The sequence below is a fragment of the Natator depressus genome, chromosome 20 (assembly GCF_965152275.1).
Source record: "Natator depressus isolate rNatDep1 chromosome 20, rNatDep2.hap1, whole genome shotgun sequence".
Lineage (NCBI taxonomy): Eukaryota > Metazoa > Chordata > Testudines > Cheloniidae > Natator > Natator depressus.
Window position 1 is genome coordinate 663,321 of NC_134253.1, and position 22,917 is coordinate 686,237.

General features: G+C 40.2%; 2 protein-coding genes across 6 annotated transcripts in view; one reads left to right on the plus strand and one right to left on the minus strand.

Moving 5' to 3' along the window:
- The window catches only part of ATF1 (activating transcription factor 1), a 33,227-nt gene extending 24,404 nt beyond the window's left edge, over positions 1–8,823 (plus strand). For both annotated transcript variants that reach the window (XM_074935555.1, XM_074935554.1), the window contains exons 5-8: positions 826–956; positions 4,201–4,383; positions 4,490–4,649; positions 5,905–8,823. In XM_074935555.1, coding sequence (XP_074791656.1) covers positions 826–956; positions 4,201–4,383; positions 4,490–4,649; positions 5,905–6,049 — 619 coding nt within the window. In that variant the 3' untranslated portion in view covers positions 6,050–8,823. The remainder of the gene's footprint in view (positions 1–825; positions 957–4,200; positions 4,384–4,489; positions 4,650–5,904) is intronic.
- Positions 1,160–22,917, minus strand: part of TMPRSS12 (transmembrane serine protease 12) — a 32,745-nt gene continuing 10,987 nt past the window's right edge. Inside the window, exons 1-5 of one of the 4 annotated variants that reach the window (XM_074935552.1) lie at positions 22,523–22,667; positions 20,059–20,257; positions 18,509–18,780; positions 15,353–15,495; positions 1,160–1,742 (exon numbers count right to left, since the gene is read on the minus strand). In XM_074935552.1, coding sequence (XP_074791653.1) covers positions 1,635–1,742; positions 15,353–15,495; positions 18,509–18,780; positions 20,059–20,257; positions 22,523–22,661 — 861 coding nt within the window. In that variant the 5' untranslated portion in view covers positions 22,662–22,667 and the 3' untranslated portion in view covers positions 1,160–1,634. Of the gene's footprint in view, positions 1,743–10,535; positions 11,325–15,352; positions 15,496–18,508; positions 18,781–20,058; positions 20,258–21,961; positions 22,187–22,522; positions 22,668–22,917 lie in introns of those variants that run through there. The other 3 variants (XM_074935549.1, XM_074935551.1, XM_074935550.1) reach the window with 3 other exon arrangements.

Consider the following 22,917-nt stretch of genomic DNA (forward strand, 5'->3'; position numbering starts at 1 on the left):
AAGGCATGAATTTTTAAAAAAGTTAAACAAGCAGAAAAGTAGCTATTAATGCGTGATGATTCAGTCAGGAAGCAGAGATGGGTACATGCTTTCTGATTGGCTCTTCCAGAGTAAACAATAGTAGTTTTGACTGAACACAGCTGCAGCCAGTAAAGATGTACATATTTGGGTCACACTTAATATTAAGGTTCCATTTATAAAGGGTTAATAAATTATTAATAGATATTATAAGCTTGTTACAGACATGAGTGTTCTAGATAGTTATAAGTAACCTGTTGATCTGTCAGACTCTATAGCAATCTATAACAATTGATTAGCCGTTAAAAAAAATCTTAATTTATTAATCCTTTATAAGATATTATAAATGGAACCTAATGTGACCCCTATTTGCATATGCAGTCCAATTGGTTAACCTGGATCCAAACTTCAGGATTGTTGACCTCTGAGGAGGTCATGTTATGTAAATATAAACGCAAATTACCTCTGAGGAGGTAACAATACAAATTTACTGACTTGTGACATGACTTTTTTTCAGCCAACCACAAGCTAGGATTTATCTTTTGTATGTAACAATGTGTGTAATGCTATTAAAGGTTATCAGCTATGTGTGTTAGCAGCATGTTTCTGTAACTATGTTGGTTTTAGGTGCTCTATCTCTGTTACATTTGTAGTTTGATTAATTTAAAAATTGTCACTGGTGGAAAAGTATTTGCCAGCAAAACTTGCCTGCAACATTGTTAAAATTTGTACTCAAAGGAGTAATTGCCAACCAGTTTGCCATCTTTTTCTTTCACAAGTGCTAATGAAGAAATTTTTTTTCCATAGAAAAATCTTGAAAGATCTTTCGTCCGAAGACGCACGAGATAGAAAAGGAGATGATGAAAGTCCTGGCGTCTCTACTGTCACCTCTATGTCTGTTCCCACACCTATCTACCAGACCAGCAGTGGACAGTACAGTATGTTATATTAAATACACACCCAACTAGACATATTTCTGTTACACAAAACTATTTGGGGGAAAGTTTATATTGTATATCATATATTTGACATGAAGATGAGCTTGTGGAAGGATTGGCAATACAAATGATAGCTATTCCAGTTATCATTATTTGTTGGAATTATAGTAGTGGCTAGTTGCCAATGATGAGATCAAGGCTCCATTGTACTAGGTGTTGTACATCCACATAGTAAGAGACAGACCATCCTTGTCCCAAAGAGCTTACCATATAAATAGAATCAAAGAGTGGGAATAAGGTAGTAATATCCCTATTTTACGGATGGGGACGTGAGGCAGAGAGAGCTGAAGTAACTTGCCCTATGTCACATAGGAAGCTGATGGAAGAGCCAGGAATTTCACCCAGATTTCTTGACTCTCAGTTCAGTGCCTTAATCACAAGATCAACTTTCCTCTCCGATTAATTTCTTCCTTTCTAATATAACTTATTAAACTTTTTTAGTAATTGTCATGATTAATTGTTTGCTGTAGTGCTTTTCCTATAAAATCTGGAACTTGCATCCCTTTCAACTTGGTTCTCCTCCATGGTGCTTAGGTGTTTTCCTTATGCCCTCATCCTTGCAAATGGCACACCTTATTGGAAAGGACTCCTTTAGTCTGTGCTCTTCAGACTGAGAACTCAAAGTGGGTTGCAGCTCCAGACAGCCTTTCCTTCTTCTTGAAGGTATTCTCTCTGCCATGATATGCATGAAATGCCCCAAAACAATAGTCCAAGACTACAACTGATCTAATTAAAACAAGATTAAGTATAGCAAAAGTAAATAATATTTAAACAAAAGAAACAGTATACATAACATAGCTGTCGTGAAACTGCAAGAAGATTAGCTAGGCTTACCTTAACTTTAGCCATTAGCTGTAATAACAGAAGATACCTCCTACTTCTAGAAAGACATTCTTCCTCACTGACCTTCTTGGTCAGATTGCATCCAGGAGACACACCCTCCCCTGTCTGTGTCCCAGGAACTCCCCTTCTTGCAAGGCCTTGGTCATTTTTACCCTGTGATTACTTTAATCTCAAAGGTGGGAGATTATAGTATCAGGGTGGGAAGTTACATCAGCATTTCAACAAAGTATTATTTGATCAGCTTGGGGAAATAAATTAGTTCTCCATACGATTGTTGTCGTCTGTTCCTGCTGTCATTCCCCTTTCTAGTTCTGGAAGGATCCTTTAACTTCCTTGCTCTAAATCTAACATTTCAAAGGCCATGTTGATCTTGTCTGCCCATTAGCCAGCCAAACAAGTCAAAATGATTGAACATGCTTTGCATGGCAACTACTCCCAGCTAGAGATGTTAGAATGTATCTGTATTCTTTTGTTGATTGGCCTTTTAACGTAACAATTCCCCATGTCTGTGCACCTACTGTGTATGAAGTGTAAACTGTTGGCAGAGACCAAATGATCTGTCATATTATCCCGAACTTTGAACATATTTACTTGCAAACTAAATCTAGGATTACTAAAAGTAAGCATGCTGTTTTAAATTGAGTCTGATTCAAAACGTTTGCAACTTAAAAATGAATTGAAATTCTGTAGTTTAAAAAAACAAAAACAAAATATATATATATTTTTTTTCCTTTCTTTTTATATTGCATGCTATAAGCATGCAATAGTGCCAGTGCAGTCTATGACTGACGTGGCTAGTTTCGATCTTCAGTTCATTTTCAAAGTACATGCTTCACTTTAAAATATATATTTTGCTCCAGGGTAACAGTAGTCTAGGGGCAACTTATCCATTAAATGATTAAAACAGTAAAATGTCATATAAATCATAAATAAAGACATTTCTTTATAGTCTTGGATAATTTCTTTAATCAAATAAAGCTTGAATTTCCCCTTAAATGACATTGTAGAATTATAAACTTGTTTATTTATCCTGGAGAAAATTAATTAATACACTTAATTCTTGGAAAATATCTACTGGAAAATTTCAAGTAGTTTAGAATGTAAACAATTTGGGTAAATTAGTAAACTACATGGGGATTTAATATTTCATCTTGTTTTGATATCTATGTTAAAAATAGGAGAAGCTTGTATGCAAGATTTTCAAAAGTGCAGAAGAGTTCAGCTCCCATGTAAGCATTTAAATAAAGTGGCCTGATTTTCAAATGTGATCAGCACCCAGCAGCTTCCATTAAGAAAAAGACACTTCTCCTCCCATTAAGAATAACAGGAGTTGCTGGTTGATGGTTTTTTGGTTTTAATCAGGCCCCTGTGGCTTTTTAGGGACTAAATGAAAATATAGGCAAATATGGAAATTTTCTGCATTTATTTTTAATTACAAAAATGTCCACATATAATAGTTACAACATATGTTGCTTCTACCACCAGCCTCTCCCCTAACCACTGTGTCACTCACCACTGATGTCACAATCTCACCACTTGACAATGTCACAATCTAGTCCGTCAACAGTGAGCTGTTCAGGCAGTTGCAGAGGGTGGGGAGGAGTGAAGGGAGCACTATTTCTACCAATAATGAATTTTTCATGGGTGCAAGCCAGTCTGTGTAAATGCATAAATATATATGCAAATAATCTTCAGCCTTTTGGCTTGGTGTGCCAGTGCAGCCTATAACTGGCAGGGCTAGTTTAGTCTATATGTTCTATATTGCAGTGAAACTGAAAGTGTCAAATTTGGTCCAAAATGTAAAATGTGCATAAGCAAAGTTTTATAAAACCTGAGGCGAGTAGACATTTCCATGGCGTTGTGGGGGAGGAAGTGTAAAGCAATTTGTTAAACATTAAGTATTCCCTGAATGTTTGCAAGCCAAACACTGCAGCTTTGCACTTTTGCATGAGCCTGAAAGTGACCAGAAGCTGATGAGTCTCTTTTCAGTCTTCAAGCTATGTGAAATGCAAAACAGTAAACAAACCGCCCAAATCCTGGAAAATAAATTAGGTTGTTTACATTTATTCCCTTTAATAGCCTACTGGATGTTAGTATCATATGTAAGGACATTTTGTTGTAAATATTTGGTTTTAACCCAACAGTGTCTCTGCCTGCCTGCCCCATGACTGTCAAATCAGTCTTTAAAGATGGAACAAAATTGGCCTTCAAATCTTGGGGCTAATTTTTAAAGTACCAACGTAAGATAGGAGATTGCCTATTGGAAGTGAATGTACTCAGTACACAGAAGGAAAACATTTTCTGTATATCTACCATATTTTTTCTCTCTCTTTCATTGAAGTTACTATTGCCCCAAATGGAGCACTGCAGCTGGCCAGTTCAGGTACAGATGGTGTGCAGGGTCTGCAGACATTAACAATGACAAATGCTGGTGGCACTCAGCCTGGGACAACAATACTGCAGTATGCACAGACATCTGATGGTCAGCAGATACTTGTGCCCAGCAACCAGGTGGTAGTGCAGAGTGAGTATGTATTACAAAAAACTTTTGGAATACTGTCTCCCATAAACGTGTAGCTGTCTAAGATTTTTTTTTCCTTTTAATTTAACTTATTCTGCTGTCTTAACAGCTGCATCAGGAGACATGCAGACATATCAGATCCGCACCACGCCAACAACCACTTCCCTCCCACAGACTGTAGTGATGACATCTCCTGTCACCCTTACATCTCAGACAACCAAGACAGATGATCCACAGTTGAAACGAGAAATAAGGCTCATGAAGAACAGGTATGTCAGTTTCCATGTACTGTTATGTAACCAACTTCATAGCTGCAATCAGATTCTTAAACAGCATGCTAAATTATAACTTCAGATGGCAAATACATTAAAGGTATAGTCACCTTTAAAAATCACAATTCTGTCTGAAAATGATTTTTACCTGCTATAGCTGAGTAACATTTAAGACTACTATACTATGAAAGACTAGAAGCTTCCTCTCTTTTCACTTAATTTTGTGTAATTAACAATGCAATGTTGTTATAGCCGTGTCAGTCCCAGAATATTAGAGAGACAAGATAAGTAACTGAGAAGAGCTCTGTGTAGCTCAAAAGCTTGTCTCTCTCACCAACAGAAGATGGTCCAATAAAAGATTACCCACCTTGTCTCTCTAATGTTTTTCTTCGTTTCAGGTTGACAGTATTCCTTGATATTTAGCGAAAACTAGAATTATGTATCCAAAATTCTGAATCCCACATAAGTTTAGTAATTGTGTCACCTATGTATTATTTATCCTACACCCAGTGTCACTAGAAAATGTCAGAAAGCTAGACCCAAACATACTAAAGATTTTGTCCCAGAAAAATTGGGGGAAAACGTGAACTTTTTTTCCTGTAAGCTAACCAGTTTTTGCTTAACCAGATATTTAACACATTCCTTGAACTGCCCTGTAGTTTTTCAGTTTGCTCTGCTAATGCCCGTAAGTAAACAAAACCTCCTCTTTATGAGTATCCTAACCTTAATTTTGTTAAATATTCAATTCAGACTACTCGTGTGTGTATATAGAGGGTGTCTCATTTTAATTTTCTTTCTGCATATATAGTGACATATGTTTTCTGTCAATCTACTTGCTCTAGAGCAAAACTTCCATTGCCATTTGCGTGCATTATCTAGGGTAGTACATGTCATTTAATTCTTGAGAAACATGAGACCCAGAACTTTCTGGAAACCAATGATTTTTGACCCCAGGGCTGCATTTTTGGTTTCTCATAGAGCCAGCTATGTAAAGTTTCTGATGCTCATAGTGAAAAGGCCATTAACTTTAGAAAAACAAAATGTTTAGGGTTTTTTGCTTTGTTTTGATCATTTTCTTTGATCAGTCAATGCTTTCATGTGAGGTGAACAGGAAAATTAGTTTTCTGTAAAAATCTTCTTCTCCCCAGGTGTGAATGGTAGCGTCAGATGTAGTCAGTATTCAAAGCAAAACATGAGTGACTGAACACCTAATGATATACAGTAATTGACAACTTCTGCCTTTTGATTTCAGGGAAGCTGCTCGAGAATGCCGTAGAAAGAAGAAAGAATATGTTAAATGTCTGGAAAATCGAGTTGCGGTCCTGGAAAATCAAAACAAAACTCTAATTGAAGAGCTAAAAACTTTGAAAGATCTTTACTGCCATAAAAATGTGTAAGAAAAGGAGGCACAACTTTTTGTGGACTGTCTAAATTTCCATGGGGAATTTTTTTATACCGAATTTTTTAAAATTAAATGAAAGGTCAAAAATGAAACTTTTCTACCTAGATTTCACAACTTAAAGACTATAAAGATTTTATTTACAACATGTTAGTGACAAACTACAAAAAGGAAACAAGAAAACCTCAACAAAACTCCTGCTGGCAGAACTGGAAACATCATTAAAATCAAGGTTACATCGGTAATAAAAGGACATGCACATTTACAAGTGATTTGAATTTCCTGAACTACAAATTAATTTGGTAACAGCAGTAATATTTGATTACAGTTAAAATTTGGATGAGATGGAATCCTTGCCATTAGTTGAAAATTATTAGCAACATATATAACCAGTATAGGTTTTAATTTCTTACTGTTTTATGATCCTTATCTTTTCTTTCCGTTGTTTGTATGTAAATATTTTTATTTCAACCTGTAAATTCTAACTTTCAGGTGTAGAAGATAAAGAGAAGCTAATACTTTGCTAAAAGTATAAATTATGTTTACTTTTCTCAGCTGGCAATCTGTTTAAAGGTGGGGGTTTTTTTTGTTCTGTTTTGGTTTTTTTGTAAAATGTTTGTTGTGTTTGTTAAAGTTGGAGAGGTTTTGCAGAAGGCAATGGGAAAATTATTTTTCAGGCCTAACCCTGAAAGATGTCGAAGGCACATGAATAAGATGTTGACTTCTTAAGAGTATTCAACACATTCAATTACTTTAAACCAACAGTTTGGCAGAATGGGTATAGCTGAACAAAAGTGGTCAAGAGAATGCTTTCTTTAAATAGTTTTGTTCTTGGTTGCTGGGTGTGATAAACTATAATTGAAAAATAAATTGTGTGTTGATTATATATACAACTGAACATGCATTGCTTATTCTGTTTGGAGATCATATTATGCTTAATTAAAAAGTTTACAGACCAAAAAAAAGGAACAGTAAAATAAAAAGCTAAAGATACATACCAAAGGGTTTAATATGGTTCTAATATAGGGTTTATAAATTAAAAAAAATAAAAGTGCACAATTACCAGACTAATTTTGTAAGGCAGGCAATATTTTGTGAAGTAATGGCATCTTTGTAAGAAAATGCTCTATTGAAAATAGTTAACGGCTGGTATATTTTTATAAGTAAACTATTACCTTTACAAATTCTAAAATGGAGTTTATATGCATATTTTAACAGTTTATACAGTTCCTTTTAGTAAACAAATAGATATTTTGTGTCTCAGATTATTGATTATATATTTTTATGGGTTAGCACAAAGTAAAATTAGATTCTCTTTGGAGTAGAAAATATTTGAATTACTTTTGTCTTTGTAAGCAACTGACCTGAAAAATAAACCCTAACGAATATTGTTGGGAAAAAGAAACAGATTAGCATTTTTTTTCCATATTCAGTAAAAACTGCATATGTGCTTGAACTTACCGCAAAAATACTGTTGGGGATCCTAGTATGTATCGTTTTGACCTGTTTCTTTCCAGTAAAAGTTAAAGGATGTTTGACATGATCAGGACTCTTGAATATAAATAAAATATTGTGTAGACAATGGTTATTGCATGAACAGTGAATATGTTATTTTCTGTAGTTAGGATTGGATCCTGCTTCCATTATTTCAATGAGAATTGTGCCATGATCTGTGTTACTAAAATGTGGTAAGGCCACCAGTGAGTTGTACTAGCTCAGTCCTGAATGAAATTGAAAAATGTATTTGCTCCCCTTGTATGTTGTTTATATAAGGTCTATCAACATTTATTAATTAGTCTACTATATATATTGAGCTTCCTACTGAGCAGTCAGACTCTGAATTCCACAACTAAGTTGTTAGTGGGTTAGATAAATATTTTGTATTTGCAAAGTTTAATATAACATATGTGGCTATTATGGGATATTGTTTGCTTTATAGTTGCTTTAAATAGAACTGAAATATACATTAGAATTCCTACTCATGTCAAAAAATCTTTATGAAATGTTTAAAATGCATTTGTTGCCCAGCACTAGAAAAACTTGCATGCTTGCCACTCAACCCTGCTTGGGTAAAGACGACATCCTAGGAGGTTCTGAGTGCCTCAGAACTTCCATTAAGGTCAGTGGGAGTTCAGGATAATAAGCACCTCAGTAGCACTGGACTCGGTCAAACTCTGCCACTGAATATGTATGCACTGTTCTCAATAACTTCAAAGGGAGACAGACTTGGGTCTGCAGGCAGAATCGGACCATCAATATTGAAGCTTTACGCAATGGCTTTCCTGTAAATGAAACTAACTTGAAATTCTTCTTTGTGGTATTTTGTTCCCAACTTTGTGCCATTGCTGTTCTTTTTAAAATTTCTTTTTTTGTGATAAAGGATTTTTTTTTAAATGAAAGAACTGGCAAGTATCATTACAGTACAAAAAATGGTTGCTGATTCCTGCTCTGTTCTGCAGCTGAATGACTTTTATTACTGCCAGAGAGAAAAAATCCGTCAGTTTTACTCTATTGATGCAGTAGTGTTTGGAAAGAAGCAGCATAGGTATATTCTTTATCGTGGAAGTATGAAGTGGTCACATTGGTTTGTTCCTTGAGTGATTACTTTTCAGGAGGAAGTTATTTTGGAAAGGGTGTAACATTGAATACTATTGGTCTAGTTACCTCCAGAGCTACATATTTCATATGAATTGTAAAGACTTGTTGAAATAAGTAGGTGCTTGCAACTCTTGACCTCAATAATAAAGACCCCAAAATACAATTCTAATGTTCCTCATTTATTGAATCACAACTTATTTAGTTAAAGGGCTGCTTTTGAGTAACTTTGGTCCAAAATTTAATCACTCTTAAAATCACAATGTAGAGTTTCTTTTGTGGTCCAGCTCTCTCTCTTTTTTTTTTTTTATAACAAACCTCAACAGCTACCTGAAACTAGAAAATACTGTATGCTCTGCTGTTAGTGCTCCAGAAACTAGAAAATACTGTACACTCTGCTCCAGAAGAGGGAGCACAAGTTAACTGTAACAATCCCCTTCTATCTGTAAACACTCAACGTACTGTTGTTAAAAATCAACACCTACAAGTACTGTAATTGAAAGAGATTGAGAAAAAAGAAATGATTTTTGTTTTCTGTTTACTTTTTGCATAGTTCCTGTGACACATACTGCAATCCTGTGCAGTATCTTTGGGGACCACTGTATAGAATTTATGAATGGTTTTGTCTTATTGTGTTCTGCTCTATGGGGGAGGGTTATTACAGCTCCTCCAGGAACTAAAAACAGTGGAAGGTAATTGCCCTGGGGATTGTAAACCACACCAGAGAATCACCACCCCATGGGATGTTCGGATATACTGGTTAAAACTGGGTTTTCCAGAGAGATACTCAAACAAAGAAATGGCTTTTGTATAAAAAGCTGAGCTTGAACTGACTCAGGGCCTTCACTTTGATTCAGCAAACAGAACCCTCTGTCTAAAAGAGACTACAACCCTCATGGAGGAGTTGGAAAGACTTTGGCTTACAAGGGCCCCATAAAACTGATGAGTGACCTTTGGTAAGGTTTTAACATACATACAGGAACTATTATCCGTTTGTACATGTTTTCTCTGTATGCTTTTTTGTTCTTACAATAAATGTACTCTGCTGAGAAAGAGCTGCGTGGTACCTGGTAAAAATGCTGTGTCTGTCCTCAGAGAGATGGCACAGCACAGGTGCTGGCCTTTAGGCAGACTGACTTGCTGTGAATATCACAGTATATGATGGGAGTTTGCAGCCCTAAAACCCCCAATAAGAAGGGAGCAGGACAAGGGTCCCTGCCCAGAGACAGGGGACAGCTGGAGACCTGATTGGGCGTGCTTGGAGTGGACCATACGGGGGGGGGGAGAACAGGTGAAGTTCCCTTGAAAATTGGACTGTTCCCATTGCGGTCTGTTAGACATTTCCCCCTGTTTGTGTCAGTCTCAGAAAGAACAAGTAATGGTCTCAAGTTGCAGTGGGGGAGGTTTAGGTTGGATATTAGGAAAATCTTTGTCACTAGGAGGGTGGTGAAGCACTGGAATGGGTTACCTAGGGAGGTGGTGGAATCTCCTTCCCTAGAGGTTTTTAAGGTCAGGCTTGACAAAGCCCTGGCTGGGATGATTTAGTTGGGGATTGGTCCTGCTTTGAGCAGGGGGTTGGACTAGAGGTCCTGAGGTCCCTTCCAACCCGGATAGTCTATTCTATGAAAATAGAAAAGTATGATTGTAAAATCACAAACACTTTTAGGGGACTTGGGCATATGTATTTACCTGAAACCACTTTTAACAATTTTTATTAGCTAGATTTCAAGTTGACGGGGGTGTCCTTTTAACCCAAAACCATTTCTATAGAACTGTACTGACAGTTCTATAGAAATGGTGCACAAACTATTCTGGTGCACAAACATGCCAGCACATGAAACAGTTAAATTATTTTTTCCACAAACAAAACAAAATCTGTATCTATCTGGGTGGAAAATACATTTTATTTTAAAGATGCTAAGATGTTACAATATTGAACAATCACTTACATGACAACGTCCCTTTAAGCCTAGACTAGAATACACATTATGATTTTCTTAAATTATGAATTTTCTGCTTTACCTTAACAAACAAGGGACCACTGTGCTGTGCCAGCCAACCACGGTAATGTACATTTTCTTTCATGGTCCTTTATTTAATGAACAACAACTATAACCTTATAACAACATGCTATAAAACAGGCTGGTTTTCATCATGCTTGTAAAGTTCAAGCCCCATAGAATATACTCATGCAATTGTACAGCATCTTTCCCTACTGTGCATAGGTTTTACTTATGATACCTGTGATAATATTTTTTAAAAAATGCTTTATGGCAGGATGTGCACATGGGTGGGTTGGCTAGAGAAAAGGAAAAACCATATGCCTTTTACTAAACAAGGAGCATTTACCCACAGTCATTAAGGGTACGTATTTATAAAAAGCACGAGTGGCTGCCTGGTCATGCAGAGAATCTGAGAGAGGCCTCTGAAGTCTCTAGTGCAACCAAATGGCAGTGCGCTGTCCACCCCACCGTCAAGAGAATCAGAGCAAGTGTAGTGCTCAGGGTCCTGGTAGCACTAATAAGATGAGCACTTATCCACTTTTTATATCGAGACACACGTACATAGATCCCAGGAAGTTTGGGTCGGCCACATCCAAATCCAAAACTGGTAATCCCTATCAGATAATATTTGCTGGTATCTAGGTGATAGCACACTAATGGTCCACCGCTATCTCCCTAACAAGACAAAAATGACACACACACCCCATATTGTTATTTCTAGTATTTTGAAATTCTAAGGCACAGAACATTAGAATTAAGATTATAATTATCTAACTTTTACTAATGGTAAAAAGAAAAAAATTATATCCCAAATATATGGATGAATCATGATAAATTTGCATCTGGTAACCTTAACCAGGCCAGACTATCATACCTACAGTAGGTTTCTTATAGTCTATATTACTAAAGTTCTCAAAAATTTATCTCCTCCACAGGGCTACATTCTAGCATTCAGATCACCCTTAAGCTACATATCTACAAATTAATAACTGAATTTAAATTCAGTTATCTATCTGAATTATGCATATATGCAAATAAGTGCTGAGTTCCACTGTATAAACAGTAATGGCTTGATCAATTCCCAAATCATCTGTTCAAAGGAAGACTGCTGAAGAAGGTGGATAGGATGGTAGACAGAATGCTTGTGAATACACTATCATCTTTCATTATAGAAAATAAACTACCTGTCTTTCACATTAATGGGCCCAATATCTGCACTCTAAGGCCCAAACCTTGAAGTCCTATTGCAAATTAATGCCCTTTGACTTGAATACTGATGGTAAAACTAGCAAGAATCAAATCAAGTTAAATACAGCTTCTTCATTGAAGAAGTAAATAAGACAGTTCTACAGCCTCTACGGTATGTGGTATGTCTTATTACTTCTACATTCCTTTGATTAAGTTTTACTATTAATGTCTTCCAGCTCCATTGTACCAGTTATGGCATGAACTGAATCGTAATCAGTGTTCTATGGCAGTAGCTTTCAAACTTTTTTACTGGTGACCCTTTTCACATAGCAAGTCTCTCAGTGCAAACCCCCCCCTTATAAATTAAAAACACTTTTTTATATAACACCAGTACAAATGCTGGAGGCAAAGCAGGGCTTAGGGTGGAGGTTGACAGCTCGCGACCCCCATGTAATAACCTCACAACTCCCTGAGGGGTCCCGACCCCCACGTTGAGAACCCCTGTTCTATGGAGAGGTACTGCCATGCTACAAAGCTGCATGCTGTGTACTCCATGTGGAGAGCTGGTTACATAGCGCTTGCAGTGTAAACAGATCAGTACAGTAGGTATCATCCCTAAGACTAAGACTTTTCAGCTTGGAAAAGAGATGATTAAGGGGGGATATGATAGAGATCTATAAAATCATGACTGGTGTGGAGAAAGTAAATAAGTAGGGCCCTAACAAATTCACAGCCGTGAAAAACCCATCACAGACCATGAAATCTGGTCTTTTGTGTACTTTACCCTATACTATACATTTTTCACAGGGGAGACCAGCATTTCTCGAACTGGTGGTCCCAAACCAAAAGTGCGGTATGGGGGGGTGGTCTCAAGGCGATTCTAGGGGGTTGCTATATTGCCACCTTTACTTCTGCGCTGCCTTCAGAGCTGGGCGGCTGGAAAGGGGCGGCTGCTGTGTGACAGCCCAGCTCTGAAGGCAGCGCCACAGCAATAAAGGAGTACCGTACCATGCCATCCTTATTTCTGCACTGCTTCCTGCAGCTGGGGGAGGTTCCTGGAGGTGGGTCTGACCTGGCCCCAGGACAGGCCCCTGCAGGTTAAAAGGAGGTCCCATCCCACACCAGCCCGTCCAGGACCAGCAGCTGGAGCCTGACATATGATAGGAGCCCTCAGCCAGGGTGCCCGCAGGCCTGCCCCTCCCTGGCTCTGGGTCCAGCGTCCCGGTGCTCAGGAGTTAAAGGTGCCTTGGGCTGGCTGTGTGTGTGGGAGAGGTGATCATGGAAACCCCCCACGCACACCATGGCACCCTGGGCCATCGCTCACCCATAAGGCCAGCCCCAAAAGTGAGGATCCCCCCATGTCATGCCACCCTCACTTCTTCACTGCTGTTGGCGGTACTGTTGCCTTCAGAGCCAAGTGCCCAGCCAGCAGCTGCAGATCTCTGGCTGCCCAGCTCTGAGGGCAGTGCCAGCAACAGCGCAGAAGTAAGGGTGGCAATACTGTGACACCCTCCCATGACGTCCTTTTGGGTTGTGACACCCCCCCCCCCCCCCCACGGTTACAACACTGTGAACTTTCATATTTAAGTATGTGAAACCCTTACATTTATGATTTTTAAAATCCTATGACCATGAAATTGACCAAAATCAACCGTGAATTTAGTAGGGCCCTATAAATAAGGAAGAACTAGGGGTCACCAAATGAAATTAATAGGCAGCAAGTTTAAAACAAACAAAAGGAACTGTTTCTTCACAAAACACAGAGTCAAGCTGTGAACTCTTTGCCAGAAGGTGTTGTGAAGACCAAGACTATAACCGTTCAAAAAAGAACTAGATAGGTTCATGGAGGATAAGTCCATCAATGGCTATTAGCCAGGATGGGGAGGGGTGCAAAACCATGCTCTGAAGTGTCCTTAGCCTCTCTTTGCCAGAAGCTGGGAATGGGCGACAGGGGATGGATCATTTCATGACTACCTGTTCTGTTCATTCCCTCTGAAGCACCTGGCATTGGCCACTGTTGGAAGACAGGATACTGGACTAGATGGACCTTTGGTCTAACCCAGTATGGCCATTCTTATTAAAATTATATAATAGTAATGAGGAGTCTTGGTGACTCCACAATTGAGTGGAACTCCAACAGCTTATCATCAGACCACAAAATGTAATAATATCCTTTTATACTTGTTTGCTTATTTATTGCTTTAGTGTATAGTTTTGAAGTTAGTAAATGGTGCAAGAGATTTCAACAGAATCTCTTAGTAAAGAGTAGGAGAAGTCAGAAATACTTAATTTTCTTGTTGTAATAATGATATTTAATAGTGTTATGACTTGGTTTTAGCAGCACTATGAAATGCTAGAGAGACAAGACAAGGTAATATCTTTTATTGCACCAACTTCTGTGGGTGACACAATTGAGCTTTTGAGCTACACAAAGTTCTTCATCTAAGAGCTCTGTGTAAGCTCAAAAGCTCATCTGTCTCACCCACAGAAGTTGGTCCAATAAAAGATATTACCTCACCTATCTTGTCTCTCTAATAATCTGCAAGCAACTCCGCTACAACACTGCATAAAATTATGAAATTTTATCAGTTTGATGCCAAGATCATAGTATTAAGACTTTGAAACATCAGGGCAATACTGTTGTGAAAATCATCACTACACCCATAGTACACACAAAATGAATTATAAACAATGGTAAATTAGAAGGAAATTAATATATAAGGGGTTCTGGTGACTTAAAAGTGAATCTTAGATGTTCATTTTGTGCTAGTAACTTTTGTCTCATTTCCTCCTTTCCCTATTGCCTTTGCTGTATTTCGTCTTTATTCTCTAAGACACATTGACTAAACTGGGGCCCATATACGCATAGGGCCAGATTTTCAAAAGAGCTCGGCACCTAGCAGCTTCTATTGTTCTCAATGAGGGGGGGTTGAAGGTTGGTGCGGTGAAGATTCTCCATTAATTTCAATGGGAGATGCTAAGATCTGAGCACTTCTGAAAATCTTGCAACTAAACCACTTTGCTCACCAACATGTATAGGTATTTCTTGTCGAACACAAAGCAGCATAAACTTATATTAAATGCACAGATTTAGTGTGGATGTATGCTACACAGACACATTATATTTATATAATATACATATGTGCACAGTTTGTGCATATTTATACATATAAATAAAACCTTTTGTATTTTATTGTAATCTTTATGTCAAGCATTGCATAAATAAACAATTTGTCTTGTTTTTGTTCTTCCTTCCTTCTGTCAACTTGGTCTTTCCTTCTACTGTGTATCACTGTTTTTAAATTCAGATTATTTTTCTCTAAAATCATCATTCTTTCCTCTTGTTTCTCCGATACCTTTCTCTCTTCTGACTTGACCTTTGTTTTCTGTTTATTATTCCTACTGTATTAATGCCCAAATCCTGGTCCCAGTGAAGCCAATGAGAGTTCTGATGTCAGATTTCTATGGCAGAAGGCTGGGACAGTACATTTACAAATAGAAAATTCCAGTCTTACCTGACAGCTATCGATACCTCCAGATTCCAAGCCAGCACAAAACATATTATTATTAATCATCCCTGCATACCATTCAAAACCATTACAAATATCAGAAGGAATAATGTCTACTTGAGCTTCTTGTAATATAGGTGAGCCTTCACCTGTAATGGAACATAGAACATATAGAAGATGAACCATTTTGCTACTACAATTGTAGCATTTTTGTGCACATACTTTTCAGTTCAGTGCGACTACTCGTGCTGAAAATTAAGAACGTTTATGAATACGATTTGGCTTTAAGAAACTGCTTTATCACCGGTTTCAGAGTAACAGTCGTGTTAGTCTGTATTCGCAGAAAGAAAAGGAGTACTTGTGGCACCTTAGAGACTAACAAATTTATTTGAGCATAAGCTTTCGTAAGCTACAGCTCACTTCACTGACTGCATCCGATGAAGTGAGCTGTAGCTAACAAAAGCTTATCCTCAAATAAATTTGTTAGTCTCTAAGGTGCCACAAGTACTCCTTTTCTTTTTGCTTTATCACTGAATGTCCCACTGTACCATTTGTGTCAAGGCTGTGTTACATATCTCCCAGACCTGGTACAATGGAGGAGAGTCTTTAAATCGTGTTGATCGCCCATTCAAATGGGCCAATGGGCTGGCTGAAGCTAGGAGAACCAATTTTCTCTAACTTCTCTGCAGGGGTCTGGGGTCTGAAGGAGTGGAATTTCCCCAAAAGCAGAACAAAAATAAAAGGTTTTAGCGATGGGTTTTAGAAAAAACAGAGCCTCAGAGTGAACTAATGTGAAGCAGGGAATGGTGTACAGGTTTTCTATTGTTTAGTCTGGATCTATATAGTTCTTGTCTTGTGCTATGTAAAATGTGTCTGTTTGCTTCCACTATCGTGTCCCTGAAGAGGTAAACTGTAAGCCAGTTTCCTACAAGGTGGGACTCTGGAAAAGAGTGTGCTACGCTACTGGGGAGTCTGGGGGAGATGGCACTAGTCATGGAGCTGATGCAGTTAGACTGGGCATTCAGCTCAGAAGTGATGTGAGACAGAGGATCTATACCCTATGTGTGGGCCTGCAGAGGTAGTACCTGGATTCTGTTCAGTCTCAAGAAGCTTAGAAGCACATGGGCCTGGAAGCCAAAGACAGTAGCCTGGTGTGTCCAGCAGGAGGATTTTTACCATGGCTGTGACAACATGCGTAAGTGATTGCAGAATTGGGGGTGGAGGTGTTATTTGACACATCTGCCTTTCTGATTCTGAAGAAACATGTGCGATACTAGTACTCAGAACTTTCAAAGCGCAGGGGCCATGTTGTGTCTCACAGGCTCATCTGACCCCCGATGCCCTTGTATTTTCCCTTAGGGAGGCAGCTCCATTACGAAAGTTACTACATTCTGAGTCTGTGCTCATTGGTGTTTAGAGAGGAGAGGAGAGAATCCTGTGCAGACCTGCCAGCCCCCCTACTCATTTGGAGCCCTACAAAGCCTCAAACTTTCTATATCTAATTTACTGTTGCTAAGTATAACGTTTTTTCAAAGTGCTAATGTCTGGGAACTGAAATGAGAATCTAAAACTCAAGTTCAGTTCTTCCTTCTTTTACATTATCCCTGGACTAAAGACTAGGGACCAAAACTATGCCCTCAGTTACACTTGTTCAGCCCTGGGTTGCCTTCAGTGGGGGTATAACTGAATTTGACTTGCAGAATGATTTACAGGTGATGTACATGGAGATTTGAATCCAGCTTGACTTTCAGACCTTTTTGTGAGTTTGAGCTGCTGATGGGTAGGAAAAATAACTTTTTACTTGTAAACTGAAAATTGTATATGAAAAAACACCTAACAGAGTTTCACAATGTTAGCAGAACTGCACTTTAAGCAATCAAGTTTTGTGCTAAGCAGAGCTGATTCCTTTAAGTGGGCTCAGTCGCACTGAAAAATACTGTTCTCTTCATTTTGACTTTTTACCTAAAAAAAAGTCATTCCTAATCCTAATAACCTAGGCCCATAGGTAGAGGTTTAATGGTATTGTTATTCCAGGTACTAAAACTTTCATGCTTCATCAAATTCTCTCTTTCTCTGGATAAAATGAAGGCAGTAGGAGTACATCATGGGTTTTGTAATTAAAAGGAGGATGCATTTGGAATAAAGCCAAGGAGAGCATGAATGGCAGCAGTATCTAGGAAAGAAATGCCAAAAATAACAGACGGTTTCAAAAAAGCTTCCCTTGAAGCTGAAAACAGAACCACATCATTTGAATAATGCCTTCACAGCAAGTAAGCTTGTGTCATAAATATAAAGGGAAGGATAACCACCTTTCTGTATACAGTGGTATAAAATCCCTCCTGGCCAGAGGCAAAATCCTTTCACCTGTAAAGGGTTAAGAAGCTAAGGTACCCTTGCTGGCACCTGACCCAAAATGACCAATGAGGGGACAAGATACTTTCAAATCTGGAGGAGGGAAAAAGGTTTCTGTCTGTCTGTGTGATACCTTTGCTGGGAACAGATCAAGGATGCAAGCCCTCCAACTCCTGTAAAGTTAGTAAGTAATCTAGCTAGAAAATGCAGTAGGTTTTCTTTGTTTTGGCTTGTAAATTCACTGTGCTGGAGGAAATGTGTATTCCTGTTTTTGTGTCTTTTTGTAACTTAAGGTTTTGCCTAGAGGGATTCTCTATGTTTTGAATCTGACTGCCTGTAAGATTATCTTCCATTCTGATCTTACAGAGTTGTTCTCTTATCTTTTTTTGTTCTTCTAATAAAGTTCTGATTTTTAAGAATCTGATTGGGTTTTTTGGGTCTTAAAAATCCAAGGCTGGTTTGTGCTCATCTTATTTATTCTCAAGCCTCCCCAGGAAAGGGTGTGTAAGGATTGGGGGGATATTTTGGGGAAATAGGAACTCCAAGTGGTCCTTTCCCTGTTCTTTGTCTAAATCACTTGGTAGTGGCAGCATACCGTTCAAGGACAAGGCAAAGTTTGTGCCTTGGGAAAGTTTTTAACCTAAGCTGGTAAAAATAAGCTCAGGAGGTCTTTCATGTGGGTCCCCACATCTGTACCCCAGAGTTCAGAGTGGGGAAGGAACCCTGACAGCTTGCATTACTTGAAATCAGCTCTCTCTTGGATCACCAGTTAGTTTAATTAATAAAAAAAAAAATCAAGCAAATCTTTACCTTTCTCTGCAATACTTCCCCAACCACTTATGAAGCACTCTGTTTGGTTGTTGATGTTTAGATGAATGTGAACAAAGGGTAAGCAGATGGGCTGAATATAGTCATTGTAGTTTACAGATTTATATAGTTTAAATAATGCAATATCATTTTCAAACGTCTGTATTCTGAATTCTGAATGGACAAAAATCTCTCTCACGCTACTTTTCACAGTATGTCTCTCAGGTCTGGAAGTATCATGAAGGCCAATCACAACCCTCCAGTAGTATGGGTCCCTAAAAGAGAATCAACAATTAATTTCTTACATCTGTGGTACAATAAAGATATTACTTGTTTGCATTCTTTAAAATTGGTTTTGTTTTGTTGGCAACTTACGCACATTTGACAACATGTTTTGAAAATTCCATATTAAATATTTTTGGGACAAGTTCATGATAGAGATTGCCTCATATTTGGAAGGCAAATCCAGATCAATACTTTTAGTTAATATTCAGATTTGGCTGCCCAGCTATGCCTGTGGAGCTCAGTGGTGAGTTGTTTAGGAGAAAAGATACAAACAGATTTTTTTTTTTTTTTATAGAAATGTTGAATGCTTAGTGAAAGAAGCATGGCATACTGACAGTAAAAGAAACAGGCTCTTTAATAAAGAAGTCTAGAGGTGAGATTCTAAGAGGTGCAGCTCAGTACTCACAGCAAAAGTGGCATTAAGCTATCTTTGCACCTTCTAGATTCTGGGCTGCTCTGGGGCTGGAGAGGTATGCATTGTAACCTAAGATAGCTCTGGGGACCTGTCTAAGGATGTGTAAGTAGATTAATAAGCCTCTTTTGAGGCGTTTATTACTGTACTGTAAAATGAAAGTTTAGCCTCTGATAGTCTTTTAGTATTTTCTAAATAAAGGTTTTACAACCTCGTAGAAAAAAGAGATGAAGTAGTGCTTACTTTAGAAAAACTGAAAAATCCCCTGCAATGTTTGCTACCCAAATATTGCAACATTTTGCTAGTGCAGTACAACGTTACTGAACAGTAAAGCTGACTGGGGAAAAAAATATTCCTGGAAAAAATTTCAACATTTAGTCAAAAACCTGAAAAATGTTGGCCGAAAACCTCAGTCTACTCCTAAGCCTGCCCTCTGTGTTGGCACTGTTGATGTGGAGCCCCATGCTGGGGATGCAGAGATCTCCAAACACCATTACTGTAGCTACAGACCCTCTGGTGGAGGGCTACTTATGGGCTTAAGTTGCACAGAATGTTTTCAGAGTGCACAGAATCCACTCTGAGCCAGAGTGGATGCCAACACTAGGGAATATTGGGACACAGGAGTCAGATGTTTACTGCTCAGTAATTGTTGTACAACCTTAGAACCCAATCCATGCGAGTCTGGCAAAACTCGCACTGATTTCCATAGTGTAGTATCTGGTCCTCCATTTTGCTCAAGGATAATGCTGATATGATTTAAAATCACACTATGGAAGTTATAGGTGATGCATTTCTGGTCAGTTATATCTTTCTCACACTTAACTTAACAGAAGAGGATTTAGAATTTAATACATACATATGTCCTCTAGCACAATGAGCTGCTGTCAGCACTGAATACTCATCAATTAAAGATCCACCGCACAGATGTTTAAATCCTACACCATATTGGTAAACTTGGAGACTAACTTGCCACGGCCATGCTCCGAGCTGTGCATCATGTCCACCTACAATCCGAGGTCCTGATATCATATCCACCAGTACCCGCTCTCCACACTCTACAAAACAAAACACAGTAAGTTAAATTGTTCAGATTGCAATATGAATATTTTTTGTGCATTTCTAGTGTTTTCTGCATGGGTTTTACAAAAGGTTTACCAATGTTATTACAACTAGTTTTTGCATTCCCATTTAGAGCCCTGGTTCAGCAAAGTGCTTGAGTGTGTGCTTAAGTCCATCACTTCATCTATGTTTAAGTGCTTTTGCTGAATAGGGCTCACTTTAAGCAAGTGGTTGAACTGCCTTTAAGAAATGTACAGAAAGTTGCACAGAGGTATGTATTGTAGTGGTGTCTTATACGATACTGTGCTTATATAATGTGACTGTACCAACAATTAAATTAATAAAAATAGTGCAAACTCTTCTTTAAAGCTATGCAAGAATTTTGAAATTATTTCACAGTGAAAAGTTTAAGTGACTTTTAACATTATACTTTGCATTGATGTCCAAGGTCTTCAAAGAACTTTACAAAGGGTGGGTAGTATTATCTGAGGTGTGGTAAACAACATAACACAGCAGGTCAGCAGCAAGGCTGGCAACAGAACCCAGCTCACCTGCATTTCCAGTTCCCTACTCTAAACACATGACATTCCTGCCTTCTGGACTCTGGAAATGACCCACCTTGATTATCATGCGCATTATAAAGAGAGGTTTCAAAGAGGGATGGGCTATTACCAGCAGGAGAGTGAGTTTGTATGTGTGTCTGGGGGGGGGGGGGGGGAAAGGGTGAGAAAACCTGGATTTGTGCTGGAAATGGCCCTCCTTGATGATCACTTTAGATAAGCTGTTACCAGCAGGAGAGTGGGGTGGGAGGAAGTTTTGTTTCATGGTCTCTGTGTGTATATAATGTCTTCTGCAGTTTCCACGATATGCTATGCATCCGATGAAGTGAGCTGTAGCTCACGAAAGCTCATGCTCAAATAAACTGGTTAGTCTCTAAGGTGCCACAAGTAGTCCTTTTCTTTTTACGAATACAGACTAACACGGCTGTTACTCTGAAACCAGTATTTACTCTGGTGATGAAGCATTTTATCATGTATTCGGAATTACCTTCAGGCTTGGCTTACAGAGTCAGCTACCCAGGATACCTATCTATCTTAGGTATTTATGTGGCCCCCATGACCATAGTATCTGAGCACTGTAATGGATTTAGCATCATCCACGAGATAGGGAAGCACTATTATCCCCATTTTACAGCTAGTCTCTGTGTCTCAGCTCCCTAAGTGACTCGTGGATCACACATGAAGCCCATGGCACAGCAGGGAATTTAAGCGAGGGCTTGAATGGCCCAGGATGGCACCCTGACCACTCGACCACCCTTCTTTTCCATACAGATACCAAATGTAAGCATAGGTACTGGAACTAGGTGTCAGGGCGGGGGGTGCGGAACCCTCGGGCTTGAAGGGTTTTCTGTCATATACATGGTTTACCGTTTAGTTCAACGGCTCTCAGTACCCCTACTATACAAACTGTTCCAACACCCCTGATGTAAGGGGCTACCCGCATTCGTTGGGATTCCCTCCGAGACCTTCCCAACGCAGCGTGGCGAGAATACTTTGTCTGGCTCTGGGAGAACACTTCATCCAGGTCACTGGGCTCCAACACCCACAGAGTTTGACTCCGGATTTCACCCTGCAGGTTCCCTTATTTGGCATGCAGCAACGCTCGGCCGAGGTGATCAGCAACTTCACCTTCCCGCTTACGCCTGTGATCCCGTGGGCACTGCTCGTGGGGGCCTGACGAGTCTTGAAATACTTCCAGGGGACAACCTCCTCCTCTCCCCGGCCCGCCAACCGCAGGCGCGGGCCGGGGGGCGAAAGCTTCGCGGCCTGATGCTCTCGCACCGTGTTACTCCGGCACCGGCGCGCCCCCGATGCAGCGCAGGGGCGGCGGGCGCGGCACGAAAGCGCCTGGGCCCTTCCCGCCCGGCCCCGGCCCCGGCCCCGCCCCTCAGGGCCCTTCCCGCCCGCCCCCGGCCCCGGCCCCGCCCCCGCCCCCGCCCCTGCCCCTGCCCCTGCCCCTCAGGGCTCGGCCCCGCCGGCCCTGGAGAGACACGGGGAGGTTGGCGCGCAGCCTCATGGGCCGTGAAACTCGGGGCGAACTCATCTCTGCGCAAGCGCACTCGAGTCGCACCAAAGAGTAACGGAAAATTTGGTTCCGACAGCGGGCCGCGTGCGCACGCGCAGTGCGGGTCCCGGGGCCCTGCGGTGCCGGAGGCACTGCCCCCGCAAGCCGCTGCGACCTCCCAGCCGCGGGAACCTTACTGCTCGTGGAGCTCCGCGGCGCCAGGAGCCCGGCGCTGCGGCCCGCTCGCAGCAGCACCACCAGGGCGGCGGCACAGAGGCTCGGCCACATCGTCCTGGGAGCAAACAAAATGGCGGCTGATTCTCGTCCAACGGTCATTCCCCCGCCGCCGGCGCGAGGCTGCTGGCCACGTGACCAGGGAGAGGCGCCTTGCGCTGGTCGCGTGCCGCCGCTGTGGCGGCCATGTAAAAAGGGGGGAGGGGCAGTGGGACAATAGGATCGGGCCTGGGGCACAGTTTGGGGCAGCAGGGGGCTTGAGTCTGTCGGGGGAGAAGAGGGAAGAGGGTTCAGCGTGGGGGCGGGGGAGGAGGCCCAGGGGCTGGTGGAAAGGGGAGCAGCATGGTGACTAGGCGGG